The 25908-nt window shown below is 39.2% G+C and overlaps 2 protein-coding genes across 3 annotated transcripts; one reads left to right on the top strand and one right to left on the bottom strand.

The window, feature by feature from the left end:
• The first annotated feature begins 6494 nt into the window (after nucleotides 1-6494).
• LOC109195544 (sodium/potassium/calcium exchanger 5) lies at nucleotides 6495-12264 on the top strand. Of its 2 annotated transcripts, none has more exons than XM_019348196.2 (9): nucleotides 6495-6672; nucleotides 7380-7559; nucleotides 7886-7969; nucleotides 8199-8302; nucleotides 8455-8555; nucleotides 9376-9659; nucleotides 9778-9984; nucleotides 11358-11459; nucleotides 11608-12264. In XM_019348196.2, the coding sequence occupies exons 1-9, from the start codon at nucleotides 6510-6512 to the stop codon at nucleotides 11928-11930; spliced, it is 1548 nt and encodes a 515-aa protein (XP_019203741.1). In that variant the 5' UTR covers nucleotides 6495-6509; the 3' UTR covers nucleotides 11931-12264. The 2 variants fall into 2 exon arrangements, with proteins under 2 accessions (XP_019203741.1, XP_019203479.1); XM_019347934.2 differs by having other exon boundaries at nucleotides 9775-9984.
• An 847-nt stretch (nucleotides 12265-13111) lies between these two features.
• LOC109201891 (myelin expression factor 2) lies at nucleotides 13112-17845 on the bottom strand. The gene is made up of 4 exons (XM_019357828.1): nucleotides 17749-17845; nucleotides 14381-14565; nucleotides 13684-13735; nucleotides 13112-13504 (listed from the first exon to the last, which is right to left on the bottom strand). Exons 2-4 carry the CDS (start codon nucleotides 14555-14557, stop codon nucleotides 13341-13343), a joined length of 393 nt encoding a protein of 130 aa, XP_019213373.1. The 5' UTR covers nucleotides 14558-14565; nucleotides 17749-17845; the 3' UTR covers nucleotides 13112-13340.
• Between the last annotated feature and the right edge of the window lie 8063 nt (nucleotides 17846-25908).

The following is a 25908-nucleotide window of genomic DNA, read 5'->3' as shown; positions in this document are numbered from 1 at the left end:
ATATATATAACCAGATTTATGGTTTAAAATGAAAGCCGGATTGTATACTTGCAGTGCTAGGCTGCTCCCTAACCTCCCTAAGTCCTCTTCAGAAACCCTTAATGTTTGGCATGTTTGTAGCTAAAAGCTATTGTAGCTATTCTTAGAGCCTGGAAATCACCATCTCCTACCTTGTTTAGGTTTTGGCTACGCGAGAGGATTGTATGTTTGTATATTGAAGAGGTTTGTTATCGTCTGGCTGATACTCACTTTAAATTTGTCAAAATCTGGGGCCCTTTTGTCAATCATATTAACGGGGATTTAACATAAATTTTAACCCATTTGACTGCACTTTGTGTTTGTGTGAAACCGCATCTCTGCCGGACCCTGATTCCTTCCTGGACTTGTTCCCCACATTTTTTGGACTTGGAGAACTCTCTGTTGCCATGTCTAACCCTGTCTTCATACAGAAGATCATCTTCGGACACTAGCATTTCTCTTGAACTTTTGATTTGGACTGGCTAACCGGTTTGTTTTATTTGTTTTTTTTCTCTTCTTTTATTGTTTTCCTGTTCTGTTTTTTTTGTTTTTTGTTTTTGTCTTATTTTCTGTGCTTGGTTGTCATTGTTTTTATTTGATTTTATGTAATTTTTTATATTAAAAATATATCCAAACATACCCTCTATTTACCAGAATACATGTGTTGGTTTTTGGTTTGGTTTGGTTTTTTTTAACATTGCCTTATTTCTTGTTTCATGACTTCCAGGGTAGGCCCTTATCAGTCTACACAGGATGACCAGCAAACCACAAACCCAGTCAAAACCACACAGGGGCGCCAATAACTCACAGCTAGGCTCAGCATCATTCATCACAATTAGCACAACAAAACAAGCAAGTTCAGCTTCATTTGGCTAGTGTGCACTGCTCACTGGTGCAACAGAAATGTCAGACTGATGATTTAAGCATTTGTTAAGTATTTCACTATAAGCAAAGTCATGTCCAAGTGACGAGATGACGTCAGAGAGGTGCGTGCCTGCGTGCACGAGATTGTTATTGTTTTCTCTTGTGAGCATGCGCAATAAATGGCTAGTGTGGTTCCCAGGCCAAAAGGAAGATGGCTATCGTTATTTTCTCTCCGTGAATATTAAGCCACTAAAGAGTGCAAGCTAGCCACTTGGGAAAAGGTTTACACGCAAGACTGCTGTAGTAATGTCTATCGCTACAGGTTATGGGCCCAGTCATACCAGCCAAAGGTGGTTTAAGCTTTTATTCGACGGCGATGAGAAAAACTACGAGCTCTGGGAAACGCGGTTCCTCGCGCACATGGAGTTGCGCGGCCTCGGTGCTGTCCTGCAGCAGGAAGCAGAGGACGACGAGGATGCCCGCGCCGAAGACGAAGCGAAGAACGGGGAAGCATACGCAGAGCTGGTACAGTGCTTGGATGACAAGAGTTTGTCACTGGTCATGAGAGATGCAAGAAATAACGGAAGAAAAGCGCTGGAGATTCTCCGCGAGCACTATGCAGGAAAAGACAAACCACGTGTCGTAAGTTTATACTGTGAACTGTCCTCCCTCCAGATGACTAGTAAAGAAACAGTAACTGACTATATTATCAGAGCAGAGACTATATTCACGTCATTAAGAAGGGCTGATGAAAATATAAGTGATGGACTCCAGATAGCCATGGTAGTAAAAGGGCTACCTGATTCATATAAACCCTTTGTCGTGCACATCACTCAGACAAATGACACGGTAACGTTCAGCGAGTTTAAAACAAAACTGCGGAGTTACGAGAGTACCGAAAGATACGGGAGGAGTGACGTGAGTGTAGAGGAGGACAACGTGATGAAGACCATCGGCGGGACAAGGTCGCGGGGAAGACAGAGAGGAAAGAAAGTGGACATGGCTACTATCGAGTGCTACACCTGTGGTAAAAAGGGACACATGGCCAGGACTTGTCTTGCAGATCCCCAGTTAAAGAGAGAGGAGCAAAACTGGGGCACACCACAACGAGGAAGAGGACGCGGTCGTGGACGAGGACGTGACTACATGAATAAAGCAGAGGAAGAGGCTACATCCTTTTGTTTCTTTAAAATGAGTGACTGTCCTATGCAACAAGAAAAGAAAAGTCTTTTAGTAGACTGCGGTGCCACCACACACATGATTAACGACGCCACAAAGTTCAAGACAGTGGACAAGAACTTCAAACCAGAGAACCACGTGATCGAACTTGCAGATGGAACCAAGGTGAAAGGAATGGCGAAGATGAGGGGCGACGCAGAGATCTACATCCTGGACAGCGAGGGACGGCAGGTGAAAACAAGGCTGAAGCAAGCACTCTTCGTCCCATCGTTTCCTCAGAACATTTTCTCAGTTAAAGCAGCAACAGCCAACGGAGCCGAACTCCATTTCAAGAATGGGGATAACTGGTTATTCCACAAAAATGGAACCAAATTTGAGGTGAAGGTGTACGGTAGGCTGTATTACCTGAACACTGTAGAAAATGAAAATGTTGATGAGATATATGGTTGTCATGATATTCAGACCTGGCACAGAATACTTGGTCATTGTAACCTAGATGATGTTGCAAAACTTGAAAAGGTGGTTAAAGGCATGACCATAAAAGGAAAACAGGAAGGGTCCAACCAAAACTGTGAAGTTTGCATACAGGGAAAATTCACACAAAACAGAAACAGACAGGCAGATGCTAAAGCTAAAACTATACTGGAGCTAGTACACACAGATTTATGTGGCCCTATAGAGCCAGTAGGCAAAGATGGGTACAAGTATGCGATAACATTTACTGATGATTACAGTGGAATGATTTTTCCGTACTTTATAAAAGCAAAGAGTGGCACAACAAAAGCTACAGAAAAGTTCATTGCAGACGTAGCTCCATATGGAAAGATAAAATGTATAAGATCCGACAATGGTACAGAGTTTACCGGGCAACCGTTCCAAACTTTACTCAGGAGTAATGGGATAAGGCACGAGACTAGTGCACCCTACTCACCACACCAGAACGGAACTGCAGAAAGAGGTTGGAGAACCTTATTTGAGATGTCACGATGCATGCTGTTGGAGAGCAAACTCCCAAAGCATTTATGGACGTATGCTGTGCAAACAGCTGCCCAAATCCGCAACAGATGTTACAGTAGGCGACTGGAACAGACTCCTTACTGTGTATTCACTGGAAAAACACCTGACCTATCAAACATGAAGGTATTCGGTTCTGAGTGCTACGTGTACAAACAGGATAAAAAGAAACTGGACTCTAGATGTGAAAAGGGAATTTTCTTAGGCTATGACAAATATAGCCCAGCCTACAATGTCTACTATCCTGAAGTAGGAAAGATCCAAAAACACAGGCTGATAAAATGTCTTACTAAAAGTAGTGCAGACAGTCAGACACAAACAGATTTTGACGTCAGAAATGTTTTTGAGATCCACAAAAATACACCACCAAACATGGTTGACCAAAATGAAGTAGAACCAAAGGCGAGTGTAGAACCAAACCTAGATGAGTTTACAGGGGCAGATTCAACAGAAAGTACTCAGGAAGGAGAAGAAGTGAGATATCCTACAAGACAGAGAAAAGCTCCAGAGTATTTAAAGGATTATCAATGCAAAACTGAGTGTGACAATGATGATGATGAAGGTGTAGACTATTTCTATAAAGTGGCTTATGGGGTGCCAATAACATTCAAAGAAGCCATGGACTCTAAAAAAATCAAAAATGTGGAAAAATGCCATGAGAGAGGAAATGAACTCTTTAAAGGAAAATGAGACTTTTATTTTGATGCCACTGCCAGAAGGTAAACAAGCAGTGGGAGGCCGTTGGGTGTATGCAGTAAAGGAAAGCCCAGATGGATCTGAGACTTACAAAGCAAGGTATGTTGCAAAAGGATATGGACAAAAAGAAGGGATTGACTATAAAGAGACTTTTTCACCAACAGCGAGTATGACGTCTGTTCGAGCTTTGATGCAGGTGGCGGTGCAGGAAGACCTCACACTGCACCAAATGGACGTAAAGACTGCTTATCTCCACGCTCCGATGGACTGTGAAGTTTATGTGGAGCAACCAGAAGGTTTTGAGGTAAAATCCAAGACAGGAGAACACTTAGTGTGTAAACTGAACAAGTCACTGTATGGTTTAAAACAGTCGGGACGTAACTGGAACTTGTTACTGCACGATTACCTTGAAGAGAATGGTTTTGTCCAGAATGATGCTGATCATTGTGTCTACAACAGAGGTTCTGAGAGTGGGAAGGTCATTCTATTAGTGTGGGTAGATGACTTGATCATAGCAGCAAGTGACAACACCTTACTCAGGGATGTGAAAGAGGTGTTAAAGAAAAGGTTCAAGATGAAAGACATGGGTCCACTTAAACATTTTCTAGGCATCGATTTTTCACAGGGTGAGGGAGAGATTAAAATGACTCAAAAAAGACATATTGAAAAGGTGCTGACAAAATTAGGGATGTCCGATTGTAAACCGAGATTCACGCCAGGCGAGCAAAAGTTAAGTTTTGACAGTGAAGGAGAGATCATTGATCCTACAGGGTACAGAGAGATGGTGGGAAGCTTGATTTACATTATGACATGCACCAGACCCGATCTAAGCTGGATCGTTAGTAAATTATCACAACATCTTGCGGAACCAAAACAACAGCACTGGTCTGCAGCAAAACATCTATTGAGATATTTGAAGGGTACTAGAGACCAAGAGCTTCACTATCACAAAAGTGAGAAAGGTCTAAAGCTTGAAGGGTACAGTGATGCTGACTGGGCGTCAGATAAAGATGACAGGAGGAGCACAACTGGATACTGTTTTAGTCTAACTGAAAATGGTCCAGTTATATCCTGGAAAAGCAGAAAACAGTCAACAGTAGCTCTATCTACGTGTGAGGCAGAGTATATGGCGCTGGCTGCTGCTACCCAAGAAAGTATGTATCTTGTACAACTACTTAGAGGAGTAGATAGTAGAGAGCATGTACCTGTTAAGATATATGAAGACAACCAGGGGGCGATAGCTTTATCAAAGAACCCGGTATGCACACAGAGGAGCAAACACATAGATATAAAGTTTCACTTTGTTCGATCTGCGCACACTGAGGGAAAGATATCTATTGAGTACTGCCCTACTGAAAATATGATAGCTGATGTTCTTACTAAGTCAGTGACAAAGGTCAAGTTCGAGAGTTTCAAGGAGTATCTATTTGGAAAATAAAATGGATCAGCACAGAGAATCCTAAAAAAAAAAAAAAAAATGAACAAAGGAGCGATGCAAAGTTTTTTTTTGAGTATGGCCAGTATTGAAAAATATATCTGTATATTTTTTTTTGTTTGTTCTATTTTCTATTACAGAGAACAACGAACATGTCTTTGAGTGGGAGTGTTAAGTATTTCACTATAAGCAAAGTCATGTCCAAGTGACGAGATGACGTCAGAGAGGTGCGTGCCTGCGTGCACGAGATTGTTATTGTTTTCTCTTGTGAGCATGCGCAATAAATGGCTAGTGTGGTTCCCAGGCCAAAAGGAAGATGGCTATCGTTATTTTCTCTCCGTGAATATTAAGCCACTAAAGAGTGCAAGCTAGCCACTTGGGAAAAGGTTTACACGCAAGACTGCTGTAGTAATGTCTATCGCTACAGCATTTGTCAACCTTAAAAGTTGCTTTCACAATGATTAATCTTCTGCTTAATGAAATACGTGCAATAGACACAGAGCAGCTTCTCAGAAAACCAGTAATTGAATTGACTCACCTTTTTTCAAATCATCTTATTTGGACTCAGGATAAACTATCCATCATCATCACAAACTATCATTCATTTCATGTCTTTGGAGCACGAAGCGATCCACACAGAGAGCACTCCTGACTGACGCTCTGTGGCTCTAGGGGAAACTTTGGGGCATGTCCAAACAAGCCCCGGCATCCCATCCCTCCACATACTCACACCCCCTTTTTTCCTCACATGTGAGTAGTATGAGTATCAGTCTACAGTGTAAATAAAACTACACTAAATCCTGTTTATGGTGATGTTCTGTCTACAATTACGAGTCAGATATGCGCAAAGGCCTAGTTGAGTGGCCTGCATGTACGCCCACAGTGCGCCCACAGTGCCACTGTTTGACGTGAAGATGATCATCTCCAAATTCAGCAAGTGTGTTGCTTAAATATGTATTTAATCAAGAAAACATTACATTTCCACTTGTAAAGCTGTATTGCAACTGTGTTTAAAGAAATCTGGATTTCACCCCCGCTGCGCCTCAGGCTGGAGTGTGTTCAAATCGACTGGAATGACTCGCAACTCGTGATCCCCCATTCTTAGTAGCACCAGACTTTAAAATGTCCCCCCTCCCAGTAATCTCTCTTTGCAGCTTGCAGCCGTATGTAGTGTTAGATGCAGCGCTCACAAGCAATTTCAGTCCTTAGTACATTTGTGCAAGCTTGTTAGAGTAAAGACACACATGCGTCCTTGGACTAATCGCTAATTTTGTATTTATTTTTTGTTATATTTAATTTTCAAATGACTATGGGTACTGCTGTAGCTGTGCAGAAAAAGAAGAGAAAAGATTTTATACCTTACTTTCTGGGATTTGTAATATTTTTGTATTGCACGGTCAGTCTCCTTTCAGTAACAGCAAAAACAGCACAGGGAAGTCACTCTGTCAGGGTGCGTCGGGCCGTGGGTAAGCATATCTGAAACACCGTATGCAAATGCGTGCAGGATTTTTGGGTTACTTTGTAACATTTTAGAACTGCCACAATAATCCGAGGGAGCTTTGTTTCATAGTGACAATCTGTTCAGTGTGTCATGAGTTATGTCACGGCAATAATGTGTGCGCAATCATGTGGTATAGCAACTGTGGCAATGTTTGCTCTACTAATCGTCGTATCTTATCGACATGAAAGACCGTGTAACTGCCATGAAAAGAGATCTAACCATCTTGGCTTCTTGGGGCGACAATTTGTGTGTATGAGTTGTTAAGAGTCGTTATTAGAGTCCTGTCAGGTTAGTTTTTACATTTAACGATGATTAGTTTTAGGTGGTTATGTATTTTATTTGATAATATTCTCGCGTGTATTTGTCAGGGGCGAGATTAAAGTTGAAAGAAGGTATTATCACACAAACGTTACTGGAGGCAACTGATTCATCCTCATCCCAGTCTCCATAAAGGCATTCTTCCTCAGGCTTTTCCGTAGTGACGTATTCGACCAAAATGGCCAAACTGAAACTTTTCTGTGTAATTAAATTTTAGTTGACTTTACTAAAATGTTCTAAAATGTTTTTCTTTCTTATTTTTGCATTACTTTACTATAATAACCTTGATCTGAACGTGTGTGTGTGTGTGTGTGTGTGTGTATGTGTGTGTGTGTGTTGTTCCTGCCGTTTTAGAGAATGAGACCGAATGCATCCCGCCACAGTCCTCCGAGTTTCCTGAAGGCTTCTTCACAGTGCAGGAGAGGAAGGATGGAGGGCTCATCATTTATTTTATGCTTATTTTCTACATGCTTTTGGCTGTCGCTATAGTCTGCGACGATTACTTTCTGCCATCATTAGAAGTAATCAGTGAACGTAAGTTCTACATAACACACACGTTTCCAATAGAACATGTGTGTGAAGTGCAGGCTTGGGTGGAAGTTCTCATTGTATTTTTGCACTGTATGATTATCAGAGCAATTTATTTATAACAGCAAATTCTAACATCATTTCTTGATTAGTCATTGACTGACTAAATAAGCCCACAGTGGGCAGATATGTAATGTAATATCAGAGACAAATCCTTAAAAATATATATATCATTCTGTTTTTAATGGGCCATTTGAGGAGGGATTGTGCTATTGTTGAACAAAACTGTGCATTATAAATTTTTTTTGTGTGTTATTTTGGACCTCTCTCAGGTCTGGGATTGTCACAGGACGTAGCAGGAGCCACATTTATGGCAGCTGGAAGTTCTGCACCTGAACTTGTCACAGCCTTCCTAGGTAATCACCCATTGAGTAAAAACCTAATTATGATAATGATGACCCCAGCATGATCATCTGTGTCTTTGTGGCGTTCCCCAGCCTGACACAGTGACTTTACCATATGGGAACAAAAAGGAAAAGTGTCCTTGAATTAGGCTATTTTAACTTTCAGCTCTTTATTTCTTTTCCCTGTCATGCTTCCTCATTGCTCCTGGCTTCAAAGCTAAAATGTGCTCTTTACTGTCAGGTGTGTTTGTGACAAAAGGGGACATTGGGGTCAGCACCATTGTGGGATCGGCTGTCTACAACCTGCTAGGAATCTGTGGTGCCTGTGGACTTTTAGCCTCTATGGTACATTCTGACACGATAACACATAAGATACAGACAAACATTACACTTCTGCTAACTCCTTGTGTGTAGCAGTTCCACTTTTGCTCAGCCAAAACAGAAGGATCGTTGTGTTTTATGAGCCTTAAACCACTTATTTTTGTTTCCTTTATCAGGCTGGGCGTCTCACCTGTTGGCCACTATTCAGGGACTGCCTGGCATATGGGATCAGTGTCGCTGCTGTCATTGGCATTATTTCAGATAACAAGGTTTACTGGTGAGTGTATTTGTGTGTACTGACTCATCATTACATGAATCATCTTAAGACCTTTCACCACATACAAACAGGGGTTGAATTTGGGTTGTAAAAGACTTTGTCCTTTTATAAGAGACTATTTTATAACCCAAAGGGTGGTAACAAGATACAAAGTCATTTACAGCTTTTTATTGCCTCTTGTGATGTAGACAAAAACAAATTAAAAGAGATCACAAAACAATTTGTACAGTGCAGGTATTTACAGGGTTTTTTTTCTTTTTGTTTTTTTATGGTACTGTCGTAACTATATCCATGGCTAAAAATAAAGTAACAACAATTTGGAGAATTACAGATGGAAAAAATGTTGAAATAATCCAATGGTCAAAAGCCACTGAAAAGCATGTTTTCTGACCTTAATTGAGGGAAGTGAGACCTGCAGTGTTTTAGATGTTGATCTGGGTTCTTTTGTGACCTCCCGGGTGAGTTGTTGAAGAACTCTTGAAGTATTTTCGGTAGGCCGGTCACTCTGGTGAAGTTTCACCACTGTTCCAAGTTTTCTCCATTTTTGGATAATGGCTCTCACCGTGGTTCATCACTGCTGTTACTTACATATATATAATAAGTGAAAAGTGCATTTTGTATTTACTCAGGTTATCTTTGTCTAATATTAAAATTTGTTTATGTTCTGAAACATCTAAGTCTGACAAATATGCAAAAAAACCGAAAAACTCAGGAAGGGGACAAATGCTTTTTCACAGCATTGTATGTTTTATTGACAATTTTTTTTATTTACAGTATGTCAATGAACTATTAATGCTCAAACTGTGTATTTTGTTGACAGGTATGATGCTGCCTGTCTCCTGCTGGTCTATGGCGTTTACATTGTGGTTCTGTGCTTTGACCTTCGCATCAGTGAGTTTGTCTTGAGGAAGCTGAGTCCTTGCTGCACGTGTCTGGGTTCAGGTTCTGGTGAAAAGATTGAGACACAGCGTCTGCTGGGCTGGAATGACGACACCAGCTTGCGAGTCCACAGTCGCTCCAGAACAGACAGTGGGATTTTCCACGACGAATCAGGATACTCTCACCTGTCCCTCAGCCTACACGGACTCAATGAGATTCCTGAAGGTAAGGCGCACTTCTTAGTGGCACAGTAAAACTCCTTTTTTTCACCACCACTTTGAGTCATTCGCCTTCATGTTTGATCTACGAGAGATATATGATGTATATTCTCTCATACCAGCAGAGCATAAAAGTGTCTTTGCCGTCCCGGAGAGCGACCTGAAAAGGATTCTCTGGGTACTGTCCCTGCCTATCATCACTCTGCTTTTCCTCACCATCCCTGACTGCAGGAGAAGGTTCTGGAAGCAGTGGTTCATGATCACTTTCCTCATGTCAGCAGTCTGGATCTCAGCTTTTACATATGTGCTGGTGTGGATGGTCACTGTAGTCGGTAAGATGGCTGTTTTAACTCTGACGTCTGTAATAAAATTCTGTAGTTCTCATTAAACTTTTGCAGATTAGCTGCAGGTGTAAATTAGCTCATCACCCACCGAGCCACGGCAGATCACAAGTGTTGAAACTTGTGAGAAAAACATTTGATTTGCAGAGTACAGTCACATGTTGGTCTGCTGGTTAATTCCTGGGATGCCATTGTCTGAGCAGGTTCAGAGGGGGCCTATTGTAGCTCCAGTGGGCCATGTGCCTAGCCGGCCACAGCAATTAACAGGGGGCTCACCCCTGAGGAAACACAGTCATGTGAGGACTGGGTGTATACAGAACTTGGCAGGGCTGCAAGAACCCCTCCACCTTCCCTCTACAAAAGAATGAACTATAAAACTGATGTACGTTCAGGGTAAAAAGGCAAAATTATCATGTGACAGTGGCAGGTCTACTTAATGTATAATGAGATTATTATCCAGTAGTTCTCAGAAAGGCTCACATGCACATACAAGGAAAGTTGAGTCTTACGAAATACCAGGCATGTAGACTCTGTACCGAATTGGACAGTACAGAGAACTCAGTCACAGTTCACAGGCAGGATTGTAAGGATTCATTTAAGGTGGTGATTAATATTGGTCAGTTGTTTTCTGGATCACTTTGCCTGAAATTTATTTATTTTCCTCTGATGAATGTGGATTCTGGATAATGGACAATGTCTAATAATGGATTTGATTTTCAAAAAGCGAATAGGAGCAGATGTGCTGTTTACTTAACTTGATAATCGGATTTCACATTTCTGTGGAAGATCCACAGTACTATGTACTTTTGAGCGATGCCTCATTTCTTGAGAAATATTTCCATCAGGTTTTCTACCTGACCTTTTACAGGGGAATGTTTCTGTTGAGCAACTTAACACTGACCTATGAGTCATTCAAGCATAAAAAACCAAAAAAAATTACCTAAGGGAAGAACCAGTGTTGTGTCTACACATTACAGACGACTTAGCAGAGAACCAATTTAATTCGTATCTTTAGGCACTTTGTTACTAGCATCTTGTCGCAAAACATAATTTGTTCGCATTTTTCACCGACTTGACCACAGAAGTGGTATCTCTTTAGTTGATAATGCCTGTCAAGAAGCATCAGCCATCTGTAAAACAGTGCAGGCTCCGTCATGGTTTGGAGCTTCATTTCAGTCAGTGGTGTTAGACACAGAAATTGCACTCAGTTTTTGCTTTATATACTGTAAATCCATTAATCTCTGCACCCATTTCCCTAGCAAAATACAACGAAATGAGGAGTAGTTCAATATTTTTGCACAACATTGTATCTTGAAGTTATTGGTAGGGTAATCTGACCTTGCGTTGGCATTGTGTTTATGCAGGTGAGACCCTTGCTATTCCCGATACTATTATGGGACTTACTTTGCTTGCTGCTGGAACCAGTATACCTGACACCGTGGCCAGTGTGATGGTGGCCAGAGAAGGTAACACTAATATCCAGTTTCATTAACTCCATTTAAAATTCCTAAACACTTGCTTGCTGAACATTTAAACTTCCACAGCTTGTTCACTCAAAACACGGGAAAATTAAATTCTTTAAAATTTCAATGTACACTTTTTTTTTTTCTTAAGGGAAAGCTGATATGGCCATGTCCAACATTGTGGGCTCTAACGTGTTTGACATGCTGTGCCTGGGTTTGCCTTGGTTCATCAAAACTGCCTTTGTGGACACAAACAACCCTGTAGAGGTCAACAGCACCGGACTGGTCTTCATTTCCTCCACACTTCTCCTTTCAATCGTCTTCCTTTTCGTAGCCGTGCACATCAACGGATGGAAGTTGGATTGGAAGTTGGGAATCGTTTCGCTCATATGCTACATCCTCTTTGCCACTCTGTCCATCCTGTATGAGCTGGGAATTATTGGGAATAATCCCCTAAGACTGTGCAGCGACTGAGATCTGACCTTCTCAGGACTAAAGCCATATTTTCTGAGACAAAACAAAAACGTTAAGCTTTTAAAAATTTACAAATATCAAGTTTCTTCGGCGCACATACCTGATGGTCACATCTCAGTGAACTATTGGTAATATAATTACCAAAGGTGGCAGTGTTCCTAGGATCCATGGGCGTGTTCACCAAGATCCAGACAAGACCAGTATCATCACAAGGCCCATCTTCACATTCCAAGACATTCCCTGTCTTACATAAGGGTCATGAACAAAAAGCTACTGCTCCCACAGGTTTACTGCAGATTTCCAATAAGAAAAGAAATAAAAGGTTTAAACTGAACTCATTTGGCCTTGTCCTTTTTAAGAGGATGACTGAGCTAAGACAAAAAGACTTATTTCTCTGATAAGCTTTTATGAGCGAGAAAGAATGGTAGGAGCCATAAATAGTAAAAAAAAAAAAGAAAAGAAAAGAAAAACTTTCCACTCATCTTCAGTTCCCTAAAACTGTCACGCATTCATTTTTTTTTAAACCACCAAGTCTGCAATGCTTATGTGGACTTCAGACACTAATCTACTCTTACAAGAAACCCAACAACGTTGTAGTTCAAACTAAGCACAAAAACCTTCTAAAGACTTCCAAGAAAGGAATTAGTTCAAAACTGTAGCAAACCTAATTCAAATAAAAATACAGTTAAAATCGAGTTTTAATCTGTAACTTTGATGAAACCTTTTTAACAGCTTGAGGAAGCACTGTTACATATTTTTTTCGGGGCGGCTCCGATGTCTTCACCGTTTTGTTAGGTGTCCGTATTGACTTGACTAAAAAAAACAAATTAAAAATTAGTAGAAACTTAAAACAGCTACTTTTGGCTGCTCCCTTATTAACAACAGGTCACCACAGCGGGTAACTTAGTTTGTCAGGATTACACCAAACCCACTCCACAATCTAACTAAAAATACAAAACTTTAAAATCTTGAAATACTTGGAATATCTTTTTGTAATAAATGTTCCAATAAAATAAACTCATACAGAGTTTGATCTGTGGACTATTGTGGTATTTTCCAGATCTGAAGTCGCCAATGTAGAACACTGTTCTTAGGGGGGTGGGGGCAGCACTACAGCAGCAGTTTACACAATGAAGAACAACTTTGAGACTTTGATCTCAGGAGAATTTACAACCACCAAGTTTAAAAATTACAAACTTTATTTGGTCAAATAAACTGTCTCACAAATTAAAAAGGGTTTATAAAACAAAGAAAATAGCTATGTAGTTTACATTAACAAACAAAAAAAGGACGAAAGAAAGAAACAGTGAACACGTGACGATATGAAGTAATTATGTTTTTAAAACAAAACAAAAGATCATTGGCAAGGGGACTGAAAGTGTACGTGTTAGCTTCACTTCTACAAAGGATCTAGGCGTTTCGATCAATACGGACGTCCACCTCTCGGCCATTTATCTTGGTTCCATTCATCATCCTGCAGGCCTTCTCGGCACTCTCTGGAGAGTCGAATCTCACCGTTCCGCATCCCTTCGACTTTCCATTCTCCATCTTGATTTCTGCAAACATTACCTGACCTGTAGCAGAAAAGAATGAGCAATGGCCGAATTGTGAAAGCAGAATCTTTAACAAAGTGCTGATCAAATCTTAAATTTTTCAGCGATCAATCGTGGTAAAATGACAAAAGCGCTCCAGTGGTTCGTGAATTAAACAAAGAATATTTAATTCAGTGGTCTATAATAAGCGAAACACTTACCACAGTGACTGAACTTGTCTTTCAGTTTTTGCCATGTCAAATCATAGGACAGCTATAAAACACACAAATATACTTAGTCATTACATTTGTCAGCATTAATACATTTACAGCTGGACCTTTGTACAGGAATCAAACATGTCAAAGATGACATTGAACTGATCATAAATCCTCCAAGCAAAAATTAATGACTCATGGAAGCACACCACATATTAATAACTTTTATTGGATAGCTGCGTAAGCGCACAAAGGCCCAGCAACAATATATTTAATGACGTCTAATGAACGTTTATCACGTTAAAGTTTAACTGATCATGTTAGCACAGCGGACTGATTAAAAAAGCAGTAAATTTAGATACACAAATGTCTTAAGAACATATCTAAACAAAAGAGGAATGATGAGTAAAAAAGCAAGCCATTTTTTATTCTTATTGTCTGCATACAGCAGTGTGCACTACTACCTTGGCTTGCAGAAAAATTGATCAGTTTTGGCATGAGAAATTGTAACACAAGTGGTGTTTGCTAAACCTGGACCTTCGAATGCCCCTTTAACATTTTAAACTTTGAGTGGCAGCATACTATAGTGCAAGCACTATGACTACGATCACTATCAAGACTAACTGTATGGAAGATAAGGATGTCCACAGATGTAACAGCTCTGCAAATCCGAATAAATGAATGTGTTTTTATTTCTGCTTACATTGCGCACAAATATCTGGCAACCTGCTTTGGACCCTGACCCTCTGTCCGACATGCCTCCACCCATGTGGCCCGGCCCCCCGCCGCCATAGCCACCAAAGCCACGGTTCATGTCCATTCCTGACATTCCCAAACGGTCAAAGCTGGAGCCCATTCGGTCCATCGACATATTCCCCATTCCGCCACCTGAGCACACACACAAACAATTTAACCTAATGCAGTTAAGCTTTAACAGGGTCATGTTTGCAGTTTCCTGCACTGCTGCAGAACTACAAAGTCTCATGACAGATTTCTGTGAATTGGGACTTTAAAAACACTTTGCACCGTTTATATTAATAATTTATTAATTATATTAATAAAATGTAACCGAAGTGTATCTAAACACTGCAGAAGAGGATTGATTTTCCTCTTCCAAACTTGCTATCACAGAAGCCAATGTCGCCATGACACTGTTTACACAGTGGGTGCAGACTCTGTACCAGTTTAAATTATTAGTCACCACACTGCACGAAGAATCAATAGGAAAGCTTCATTCTTTTGTGAAAAGAAAATATTTTAACCACTGACAAACCACTATACCCCTTTTTAGTCTCTAACAAACAAAGTAATTGTCCATCTACTATAGCATTTGCTATAGTACAGGCAGCAGTGTTCTGAATACTTTCAGTCTAATATTTTAAACAAGCCCAGGATGAAATGGAAGAATACCATAAGGATGGTCAACCAAAACTTGACAACTCCATGATCATAGATTCTATCTTACAATGTAACGGTAAAGGTTTTCAGGTTTGTGCGGGTTTTTTGGCATACATGAAACAGAAAGTGCATATTTTCTCTGTGGGTTGCTGTGGTCAGCCAGGCACATGGCGCACTGCTGTTTTTTCTTGGTCTTGAAAATGCATCTCTTTTCTCCAAGTACTTTTCCACAAATATGAGTGACACACACAACGAAACAATTTAATTCTTCTATTTTTTTTAACTTCTCATTGTTTTAGAGTAATTTAATTCATTAAAAAAAACAAACAAACAAACAAACAAACAAAAAAACTGTTATATCTTATTCGTTATGTTACCAAAAATAAAATAGGTGTGGTGACGGTCTGTTGTGACATGAGGATCTGCAAAATACACCGATGTGCATGCTAATAAGTGAAAGATATTAATACACTACTTTCTTAATCTGTGTGACAACCATGACCACAAGTTTCCACACCCACTGCTAAGTGTATGACAGTTCAGGAGATTAAGTCGCTGTAATCAGCCATAAAGATCTAAGCCTCTGTTTCTCTATTCAAATGTTATCCTTCCCTGTAAGAAAGAAAACAGAGCCCCAATTTATGCAATGCTGCAAAGATGATGACTCTATGCTTACCACATCATTGTAAAGCTTACCAGCAAACATTCAGCAACAACAAGGCTACCACTTTAAACAGGTAGGAAGCATTATATGAGAGATGTTATTTTTGTTATAGCAGGAATCCTGTTAATTTCGTTTCATTCTTTATCTCCAAAAGTTGAATCTGTTCATCTGGACATCTTTAATTTTTCCATGTTTATCAATTTACACTGTTTAAGTAAAAGAGTTATATTTTACAAAAAGTGTCATACTTGAAAAAGAATAAATATTTAAACTACTACAGGGAGTGCAGAATTATTAGGCAAATGAGTATTTTGTCCACATCATCCTCTTCATGCATGTTGTCTTACTCCAAGCTGTATAGGCTCGAAAGCCTACTACCAATTAAGCATATTAGGTGATGTGCATCTCTGTAATGAGAAGGGGTGTGGTCTAATGACATCAACACCCTATATCAGGTGTGCATAATTATTAGGCAAGTTCCTTTCCTTTGGCAAAATGGGTCAAAAGAAGGACTTGACAGGCTCAGAAAAGTCAAAAATAGTGAGCTATCTTGCAGAGGGATGCAGCAGTCTTAAAATTGCAAAGCTTCTGAAGCGTGATCACCGAACAATCAAGCGTTTCATTCAAAATAGTCAACAGGGTCGCAAGAAGCGTGTGGAAAAACCAAGGCGCAAAATAACTGCCCATGAACTGAGAAAAGTCAAGCGTGCAGCTGCCAAGATGCCACTTGCCACCAGTTTGGCCATATTTCAGAGCTGCAACATCACTGGAGTGCCCAAAAGCACAAGGTGTGCAATACTCAGAGACACGGCCAAGGTAAGAAAGGCTGAAAGACGACCACCACTGAACAAGACACACAAGCTGAAACGTCAAGACTGGGCCAAGAAATATCTCAAGACTGATTTTTCTAAGGTTTTATGGACTGATGAAATGAGAGTGAGTCTTGATGGGCCAGATGGATGGGCCCGTGGCTGGATTGGTAAAGGGCAGAGAGCTCCAGTCCGACTCAGACGCCAGCAAGGTGGAGGTGGAGTACTGGTTTGGGCTGGTATCATCAAAGATGAGCTTGTGGGGCCTTTTCGGGTTGAGGATGGAGTCAAGCTCAACTCCCAGTCCTACTGCCAGTTTCTGGAAGACACCTTCTTCAAGCAGTGGTACAGGAAGAAGTCTGCATCCTTCAAGAAAAACATGATTTTCATGCAGGACAATGCTCCATCACACGCGTCCAAGTACTCCACAGCGTGGCTGGCAAGAAAGGGTATAAAAGAAGAAAAACTAATGACATGGCCTCCTTGTTCACCTGAACTGAACCCCATTGAGAATCTGTGGTCCATCATCAAATGTGAGATTTACAAGGAGGGAAAACAGTACACCTCTCTGAACAGTGTCTGGGAGGCTGTGGTTGCTGCTGCACGCAATGTTGATGGTGAACAGATCAAAACACTGACAGAATCCATGGATGGCAGGCTTTGAGTGTCCTTGCAAAGAAAGGTGGCTATATTGGTCGCTGAATTGTCTTTGTTTTGTTTTTGAATGTCAGAAATGTATATTTGTGAATGTGGAGATGTTATATTGGTTTCACTGGTAAAAATAAATAATTGAAATGGGTATATATTTGTTTTTGTTAAGTTGCCTAATAATTATGCACAGTAATAGTCACCTGCACACACAGATATCCCCCTAAAATAGCTAAAACTAAAAACAAACTAAAATTACTTCCAAAACATTCAGCTTTGATATTAATGAGTTTTTGGGTTCATTGAGAACATGGTTGTTGTTCAATAATAAAATTATTCCTCAAAAATACAACTTGCCTAATAATTCTGCACTCCCTGTATTCAGTTGAATGGAACTCAGTACTCTTCTTTTAAGATCACAACACAACGTGATGAAAGCATATGCAGGTATAAATGTGTATTTTCCACCTGTCAGATTACAGGGTTTTAGTTTTTGATGTTGTTTTTTTTAAAATAAAAACTCTTAGTAAAATTAAACAATGAAAAGCTCACCTTCTCAGCGTCCATTGCAGTGATGACCCACACACAGTGGGCATTGTTCTCATATTGAACAGGGTAGTTGGGAGAAGTTATGACCCTCTGGGTCCTCTTAGGTTACTGCCACAGGTACGAGCTACAAAGGAAGAGAGCAAAAGAAAGAAGGAGCAACAAAGGGCTTTTAAAAAAAGATTTATAATCTGGTCAAAACTGCGCTTGCAGATTCACCTTTTACTTTAGAAATAGGACAAAATGAAAACAGGGTGAGGTAGTGTCAGAGATCAAAATGTTGAAAAACAGAATGTAAGCATATAATATTTACTATGTTACACTGACTTTAGGCCTGTGTGTGTGGATTTGTGTGAATATAATTTAATTAATAATAGTAATTTATAACCAAATCAATCCAAATTTCTTCCCTTTATATAGCACTTTTCACAAACAGCAAATGCCCACAGAAATAATATAGTTATTTCCTAATTCTCCAATTACTTAACATATTTCCTTTTAATGGTCCAAATTCCCATTGTACCAACTTTTAGTACCACCTTGGCCTCCAGTGCTACAGTGTGGATTAATTTGAAATATTAAACAAACCTCAAAGATTTTATGGGCAGATTAAAGACAAAAGTAGGAACATCCTGTCTCAAAGGGATGTTGAACAAGTATGTAATGCATTTATGTCTTCTGTTTGGGACTTCTGCAATTCCGTATCTTCCAGTTGTCCTAATAGGTCCTAGAAAAGCTTTAATTTGATCCAAGACATGACTGCAAAAGTCTTAATGGGAGCAGAACTAGAGATTATTCTTCTGTATTAGTTTTTTTTCCTTGGCTCCCCATTAAATCTAGATTTGAATTAGTATCCTTCTCCTCACTACAAAGCCCTGAAAGAGGAGTCTTTATGTCTTAAAGATCTCACTTCTTTAAAATGTAAAGAAACTAGGATACAGATTGGAACAGTATATTTTTGAGTATGTCTGAAAGACATCATAACATCTTTTCATTCACAGTGCATGCATCAGCTGCTTAAACATGCTTGTCATGCCAAAGGCCAACCTGTGGTAAATATTTTAAAGAAAGTCAACATGAAACGTTGAACCTTGAGACATCCTTTCATGTCTCAAAGAAATTCATTTTTGGATGAGAAAGACACACACACACACACACACACACACACACACACACACACAAATATACATAAACACCCTGTATCTGCAAGAAGAGAGGTCAAGGAATCATCTTAGTCTAAATTTGGGTGTTCCTTTATAATATACTAGCGATGTAGAATATAGAAACTATTAGGACAGTTTGCTATGGAGCAGGTGACCAACGTACCTTGCAACTCCTTGTAGTTATACTAAAATGGCAAAAATAACTTAAATCATATTAGAGGGAAAGAAAGCCTGTGTCACAGGAGCATAAGCAGTTTAAGGAGGTTTTAAATACAGATAAGTTGAGAGACATCAGAGACAGATGTCAGAAAAAGATAGAAAAAGAGTAGAGGGTGAAAAAAATGTAAGAAAGGAAAGGAGGAAGGGCAAGCGGAACGAGAGAGAGAGACGTGGAAATACAAGGAGAGAAAGGGAGAGAGAGGAGGACCTCAGATGACTGATCTGCCTGTTAATTAGAAAAGAGAGCTGAACCACACAGTGATACACACAGCTACACACTCACACAGAAACACATTCATGGCGATTCATCTCAGAGACCAGGTTCTAATTAACAGTTAAGTCTCAGTAGAGAATGAGAAAGGCTCATGGGTTTGAACCCCAAGAGAGTGATCACACAAAATAATACAATGCACAGGAATTATAGTACAGACATTCTTAATCTCTACTTGCTTGTAACAGACTACAGATCTCGATTTCTTCTTCTTATCTCACTTTGTCCTTCCTGCTTTCATCTGTTCATTTGTATTGATATACCCTGTAATAACAAATATTTGTGTTTAAAATAAAGTCTGGATTCACAGCTTCTATCTGGTGCCAGTTCATGCAGTCTTGTATTGTTGTGAAATTTCTGTTCTTCAGTTGAGATTTTCCTTATAAAGTACTCTATATTTAATCAAAAGTAAGAAGAAGGTTGTTCCATATTTTGACATTACTGCAAAAGTCTTTACCAAACTGCCCCATTTACAGCTTCACTAAATGAATAATAAATATAATGCATATTGAGTAAAACCAACATTCACAGTCAATGTCACTCCACAATTCAACTGAAATGAACTACTAAGAATGCCTTGAGGATAATTTAAAAGAGATTCTGTGACAACAACAACAAAAAAGAAAAAACTGAGACAACAGTAGTGATCCTCAAGTGTCAGCCACTGCCCCTGGTGAGCTATGCAGGTACTATAGGTAAGCTGTTGATGGTTTTCTATAATATCTAAACAATATTAAAAATGTGAATTTATAGTTAGATGTCAAGGTTAAATGTTACACTTATTTGGAAACAAAATTTAAAAAGCCATAATTAAAAAGTAGCATTTTCATATATCGGACCAGGGTTTGGTTGTCTCAAAGGCAATCCTAAAAAATCTGAGTATATCTCATGATTCAGTAGCTTCTAGAACAACCTTTATCAGCAAAATGTGATGTAATGTTTTCTGTACGATTTATCAGTCTCTCACATTGTTGTAGAAGAGTTTTGACCCACAGTGTTGCTTCACTTTATTGGCTTCCTTTATGCACAGTTCTCTGAAAGTTCTGCCACAGCATTCAGGCTGAGGTCCACAGTTTGACTGGACTATTGTGACACCATGATTATTTTCTTTCTGTTGTAGTTTGCTTCTGTGCTTAGGATCATTGTCCATTTGTATCACCTAGGTTCAGCCAAACTCTAGCAATGAGACATATGGCCTCACATTTGGTTAGAATACATTGTATACATAGTTTATGGTCCACTAAACTGACTGCATGGTGCCCATGTCTAATAGCTACATAACAAGCCCAAATCATCACCAGCAAACTGCTAAAGCATTGCTTTGTAGAGGTTGTCATACTTGCTGATGACGAACTAATCAGGGAATTTTGTTCGCAGCATATGGCTGTAAGGGTGCTTTTCATAGGTTTGTATAGTTCTGTGAAAGCCTTTTTAAGTGTCTATTGTAAGTCATCTTTGTTGGAAAGGAGTTAAATTGGAGCATTTGCTATAAGGTTGAAAATTGACCTAACTGCCAAATCATCAGAAATTCTATTAAATGAAATGAAGTAAATATATTATCATGGTAATTAGAGTTAATCAAAGTTTGAAAACCCTGCAGAAAATATCAAATTTAAAATTGTGCACAGTTTGGGAATGGCTGTACTAGAGTAAATGTGTGTTTGTCAGTAGTATACTGTACTGTGCAATGTGGTTTACAACAAGAACACACTAAGCTCAGAGGTCCTAAGCATTTGAATTCATATTTCTATAACTGTGTTTTATTATTTATTTGTTATATCACTTGGAGTTATATTGGTGATGTTCTGAGTAATGTTTAGAGACTTCAGCATGAACAAATGCTTCACCATGTAGTCACTGAGCTATTTATAAAACATTTTGAGTCTCATGTTAATTTATTTGTTTTACATAATGAAAAATGATGTCAAATTCTCTATTAAGAATACTTTAATGTGTTTTTTCCCCCTAATGATGATTTATTGTTCATTCGTTCATATTTGAACATTTTCATATTGTTCGAGTATGAATTAAAATCTTGTAAATAAGTTAACATAGTATTATGTAAATAAATAGTAAAAGAATACCCAGATAAGCTTTTCAAGAACCCCTACTGTTCTAACCATCAGAAATAGCCAGTATCATGATTCCAGGCAGGTTCCTGCAGCCACAGACAGACATGTAGTCACAAATTACTTCACACATGTGCACATAACCACAACATCTAAACTTTAACACAATGTGACAGGACCCTACAGTCTGTGTCTGAGCGCTGGGACTGTCTGCCATCAAACACACACAGCTCAAGGCAATATTGCAGCAACTATGAGCTGGTGACATGTCCACTGGACACTAGCTGCAAGTGCAAGTGTGTTGTAAGTGTATTGCGCACACACTTGGGTGTCTATGTTAGCTGTCTCCCTTTTTATTGTAAAATATAAGCCCAACAGGATACTGTCGGTAAACATGCGGGCAGCAGATCCCCTGCATCATTGCGCCGCCACTCATACATTATTATTTAGTCACTCAGTCAGAAAGTGAATCATAATTTTACACATTAACAAATAATAAAACATAATCCGAGCTAACATTATTTATGATATGTCCAAATAATAAGATTAGCATCTGCAAATACCCCAAAACAACATAACTATTCAAAGCTTGTGAAATCATGAGACAATATCTTATGTAGATATATTACAATAGGGAATACACTGGATATCGCTCAGCTGCCAATGTCAGTCATTATGGAAGCTCTGGTAGTGATTGCTAGGAACAACTCATTTTTTCATGCTAAGCTGGTTAAGAGGTGTTATTTTGTTAACCTGACTTACAATTCCTGGCACCATTTTTATGGCTCTGACACACACAAACAAGATGAAGTGCCTATGCCTAATCCTACATGCAAGTTAATATTGACTAACAGAAACAGCAATCAGTGCAACACATACCATTTTAATTGCTGACAAAATTAGAGATCTGGAGACAGATTCAGAGGTATGGGACCAGGATTAACTATTGCATGGCTTTAGAGGAGTATTATAAAAGATCTGCTTAAAGATCTCCTCATTTCATCAACAATCTGACACTCCGAGGAACAAATAATTAGTGTGACCATAGCTGTGCCTGTGTGGCCTTATCCTAATAATGCTAACACATCACCGCCATGCAATTCCCGTGCGATTCCACTGTTATCCAAAAACTATTAAAACACATTAGGATACTGACTTCTGCTTTGCTAATGATGAAAATGTAATCCTAGTTTCATTGCTACAGTGCCTACAGTGTGGTGCTGCTGATTAAAGACAGGTCATATTTTGAATGCAGACCTCTGGGCGATAATAGTTGTAAACTTAACCTCTAGTTCACCCAAGTGCACACAAAAGTGTCATTGAACATATCACGAATCTGAGGTAATCAGGTTCACACTTCCCCTGCACCTCCAGCTCTTTACATCATACTCAGGTCCAAGGTTAATTTAACTACCATGTGATTTTGAACACATTAGTCAGCATTAGAGCTTCCTGACTTTAACCTCTAAGAAAATGCAAAACTTGGGAAACTTGGCTGTTATTTACCTTTTTAATCTTGTTGCTTCATTCACTTTCATTTATTAATTGAAAAATAATTATGTATCCTCTATCTGTATAAAGTGTATTGTTGATATTAACTGATTAAAGTAAATGATAGTGTAAGCCTCTTTTAACAAGTTATGTGCTGTTTTATTCCAGTAATTAAGCTTATTTTAAAGTAAAACGCCACACTTTTCAAATTACCATAGACAAGATGATATGATTACAGCTATATTCACAAGTGAAACGATCACGTGGAAATGAGAAGCGAACATCTCTTTATTTGTCGTCACACAGTGTCAGCCTCCATTTAGGTGCTCACTTTTGAATGGTACATATGGTTCATTTGATCATTTATCCCATTAGACACTTGCTTAAAAACTGTATGATATGGTGAAAAACTGTTTTAATGATATCAATTTTGACCATAGGAAATCTAATCCGATCTAAATATTGTACAAATCTGAAGACATTCTAATGCATCATTACATACTGTTGTTTAAACGAGGTAGTAACTGTTAACAAATTATGCTTAAAAAGGGTTAAGGGTTGCTAAAAACTTTATTAATCTAAATTACTAATTAAACAATAATGATCAAATGGCAACGCATACCATTATCTTAACAGATCACTTGTAAACATATACCTATGAGCTGTTATTATAATGATGATGAAAAGCTACTATGATTATATAAGCTATTTGTTGAATAGCTACATGATTGGTTTGAGTGAAATGGCAGTGGACTTACTTCTGCAGATGGGTCTGTGGTCACTCCAGGCTGCCAGTGTGTCAGTGACTCGTTGACAGGTGATACTTTGGATCCCTGTAGTACGTAGCTGTCATCACAACTGAACTGACGCTGGAGCCAACTCTATTAAGGGACACAAATTAAAAACGCTTGTCAAAAAGTAAGAAGAGGTACTCTGAGTCCAGTTCTGACTGATACCCCAAAACATTGTCAGTTAAAAGTGTAAAACTTGAGAAAAACGCCCTTAATCACCAGAAAAATGGACTCTTTCAGTTCAATGATGTACGAATGCTATTCATGTATAGAAGTGAGGTGGCTGTTAGATCCTGACAAATAGGGCATCATCATTCTAGATCAGTGTCGGCTCTGTAACTCCTCTCTTCCTGTAAGATGCTTTTGTAACTGTTGTAACATGTTTCCTCTGTCATTGCTTTTCTTTTGCTCTCTTTTGCTTCTCTGTTCTCAGCTTGTCATGTCTTCTCTCTATCCTCTCTTATCATTGTTCTGATGATTCTTGTTTTCGCATTTTCTCCAACCCTGCTGTCAACATGAGAGAGGGACATCGAGCATCTAAGTGGAAATCTGCATGTGTCTTGTCTGTAAGCTTAATGTCTCCTCCCTGCTGACACACACCACAGTCTACCACCTGGCCAAACATTCACAACATGGAGTTTGGATGTTCATTGGCTCAGCCCTGTTGTTAAACACTGTAGAGTCGTACAGCCAGGCCAATCTTTCTGTTTACTGTCTTGTACATGAGTTAGGCCATTCACTCTGCCACAGCTTTCACCAGTTTCGTGATGCTTTGATGGATATGACTTTTATATGACGCTCACTATTTACCTTGAAAAAACTAAAATCTTCCTTCATAGTTACATTTGTTTTTCTATTAAACAAAACATCCCAAACATGCTAGTGACAGCGAACTTGTACGTCCCAGAATTTAAATCCCATTCTACAGTATGTTGTCCTATTAGCCCTGTTTCACTTCACCAAACCACAATTCAGTTCCACCTCATGTAGCTCAGTGCTTAATGATGATTAGATAAAAACACCAAAGACATCCTTGCCAACAAGCATGCACACACTTGCACATAAATGCTTAGAGAGACACACGCAGGAGGTGGTAATGCTATTTCACTAACTCAAACAACTCCATTAATGGCAAGAGAGTTAGTGAAGTCATACTATCTACCAGCAAAGAAGACCAGCAGGAATCAGAGATTAAAAGATGATTATCATTTCAATTTTTGGGCCTAAAAAAGAGTTTCAGAAAATGGTGAAAATTGAGCACGTTACATTTCACCTGCCACTGATGGTAAGTGGATGAGTCCCAGGGAGAGATCATAATTTTATAATAGCTCACTCCTGATTAAACAGAATGATGTGTCCCTTTGTACTGATTAGTGTAGGTGACTGACACCATTGAGTGAATAATTTAAAAATCCCCGTATCCACTGAGTCCTTGTTTACTGGCCAAGACTTGAAATTTCCTTGCCAGTCTGTCCTAGAAGTGGGGCACGCAGTGCAAGCAAGCTTGGAGCTTGTCGCAGGGATGCTGTGCAGTACAATCTAACGACATCTAAAAAGACTACATCAAATGCAGTCACACTGACAGGATGGATAGTGATTTTTTCTAGGATTTCTAGTTAAGTTGATCAACAACCCACAAGACCAAAGTGAAATTTTTGCAAATGTAAATCAGATTGGGATAAAAAATGTCCTAACGCAGCATATTTAGGTGGCTTGACCTAGACACTTGCATAGAAAGCCGCACCCCCATCACTGTCTCTGACGCATGGTCACAGCGAAATGTAAACTCTTATTAATATGTCAGGGTCATTCACTTCAGAGCAGATTATTTTCAAGGACCTCTGTGAATTCTGTGTTTGTTATCAGACCAGAGAAACGTTTAATAATTGTGCACAGAGACCTTTAAAAGAAGTTTGCCAAACTGAAATGAAACCCTTATGTCCTTTTTACTCAAAGTGGCTTTTGTCTAACTACTCCAACATAAATGCCTCATCGATTGAGTGTTTATGCAATGGTTTTCCTGCAATAGATTCTCACATGTTCCCCTGACCAATGACCTTCCCCTCGTGTTACTCCATTTGTTCATATACTCAACAATAGGAAAATCAAGGTGGTTTTACATTTTTCCTATTTCAAGAATCTTAATGGCAGTCTTCTCATGG

This window comes from Oreochromis niloticus, linkage group LG1 (genome assembly GCF_001858045.2).
Source record: "Oreochromis niloticus isolate F11D_XX linkage group LG1, O_niloticus_UMD_NMBU, whole genome shotgun sequence".
NCBI lineage: Eukaryota > Metazoa > Chordata > Actinopteri > Cichliformes > Cichlidae > Oreochromis > Oreochromis niloticus.
Note: the sequence above shows the minus strand (reverse complement) of the source record. Positions and strands in the feature narration are given on the sequence as shown.

Excerpts from the sequence above, each read along its gene's own strand:
- LOC109195544 (XM_019347934.2), top strand. The coding sequence starts at position 6,510 with ATGACTATGGGTACTGCTGTAGCTGTGCAGAAAAAGAAGAGAAAAGAT. Across the intron at positions 8,303-8,454 it reads GTGGACTTTTAGCCTCTATG|GCTGGGCGTCTCACCTGTTG; the intron begins GTACATTCTGAC and ends TTCCTTTATCAG. Across the intron at positions 8,556-9,375 it reads TCAGATAACAAGGTTTACTG|GTATGATGCTGCCTGTCTCC; the intron begins GTGAGTGTATTT and ends TTTTGTTGACAG.
- LOC109201891 (XM_019357828.1), bottom strand. The coding sequence starts at position 14,557 with ATGGGGAATATGTCGATGGACCGAATGGGCTCCAGCTTTGACCGTTTG. Across the intron at positions 13,736-14,380 it reads GCCAGATATTTGTGCGCAAT|CTGTCCTATGATTTGACATG; the intron begins GTAAGCAGAAAT and ends TGTGTTTTATAG. Across the intron at positions 13,505-13,683 it reads AGACAAGTTCAGTCACTGTG|GTCAGGTAATGTTTGCAGAA; the intron begins GTAAGTGTTTCG and ends TTTCTGCTACAG.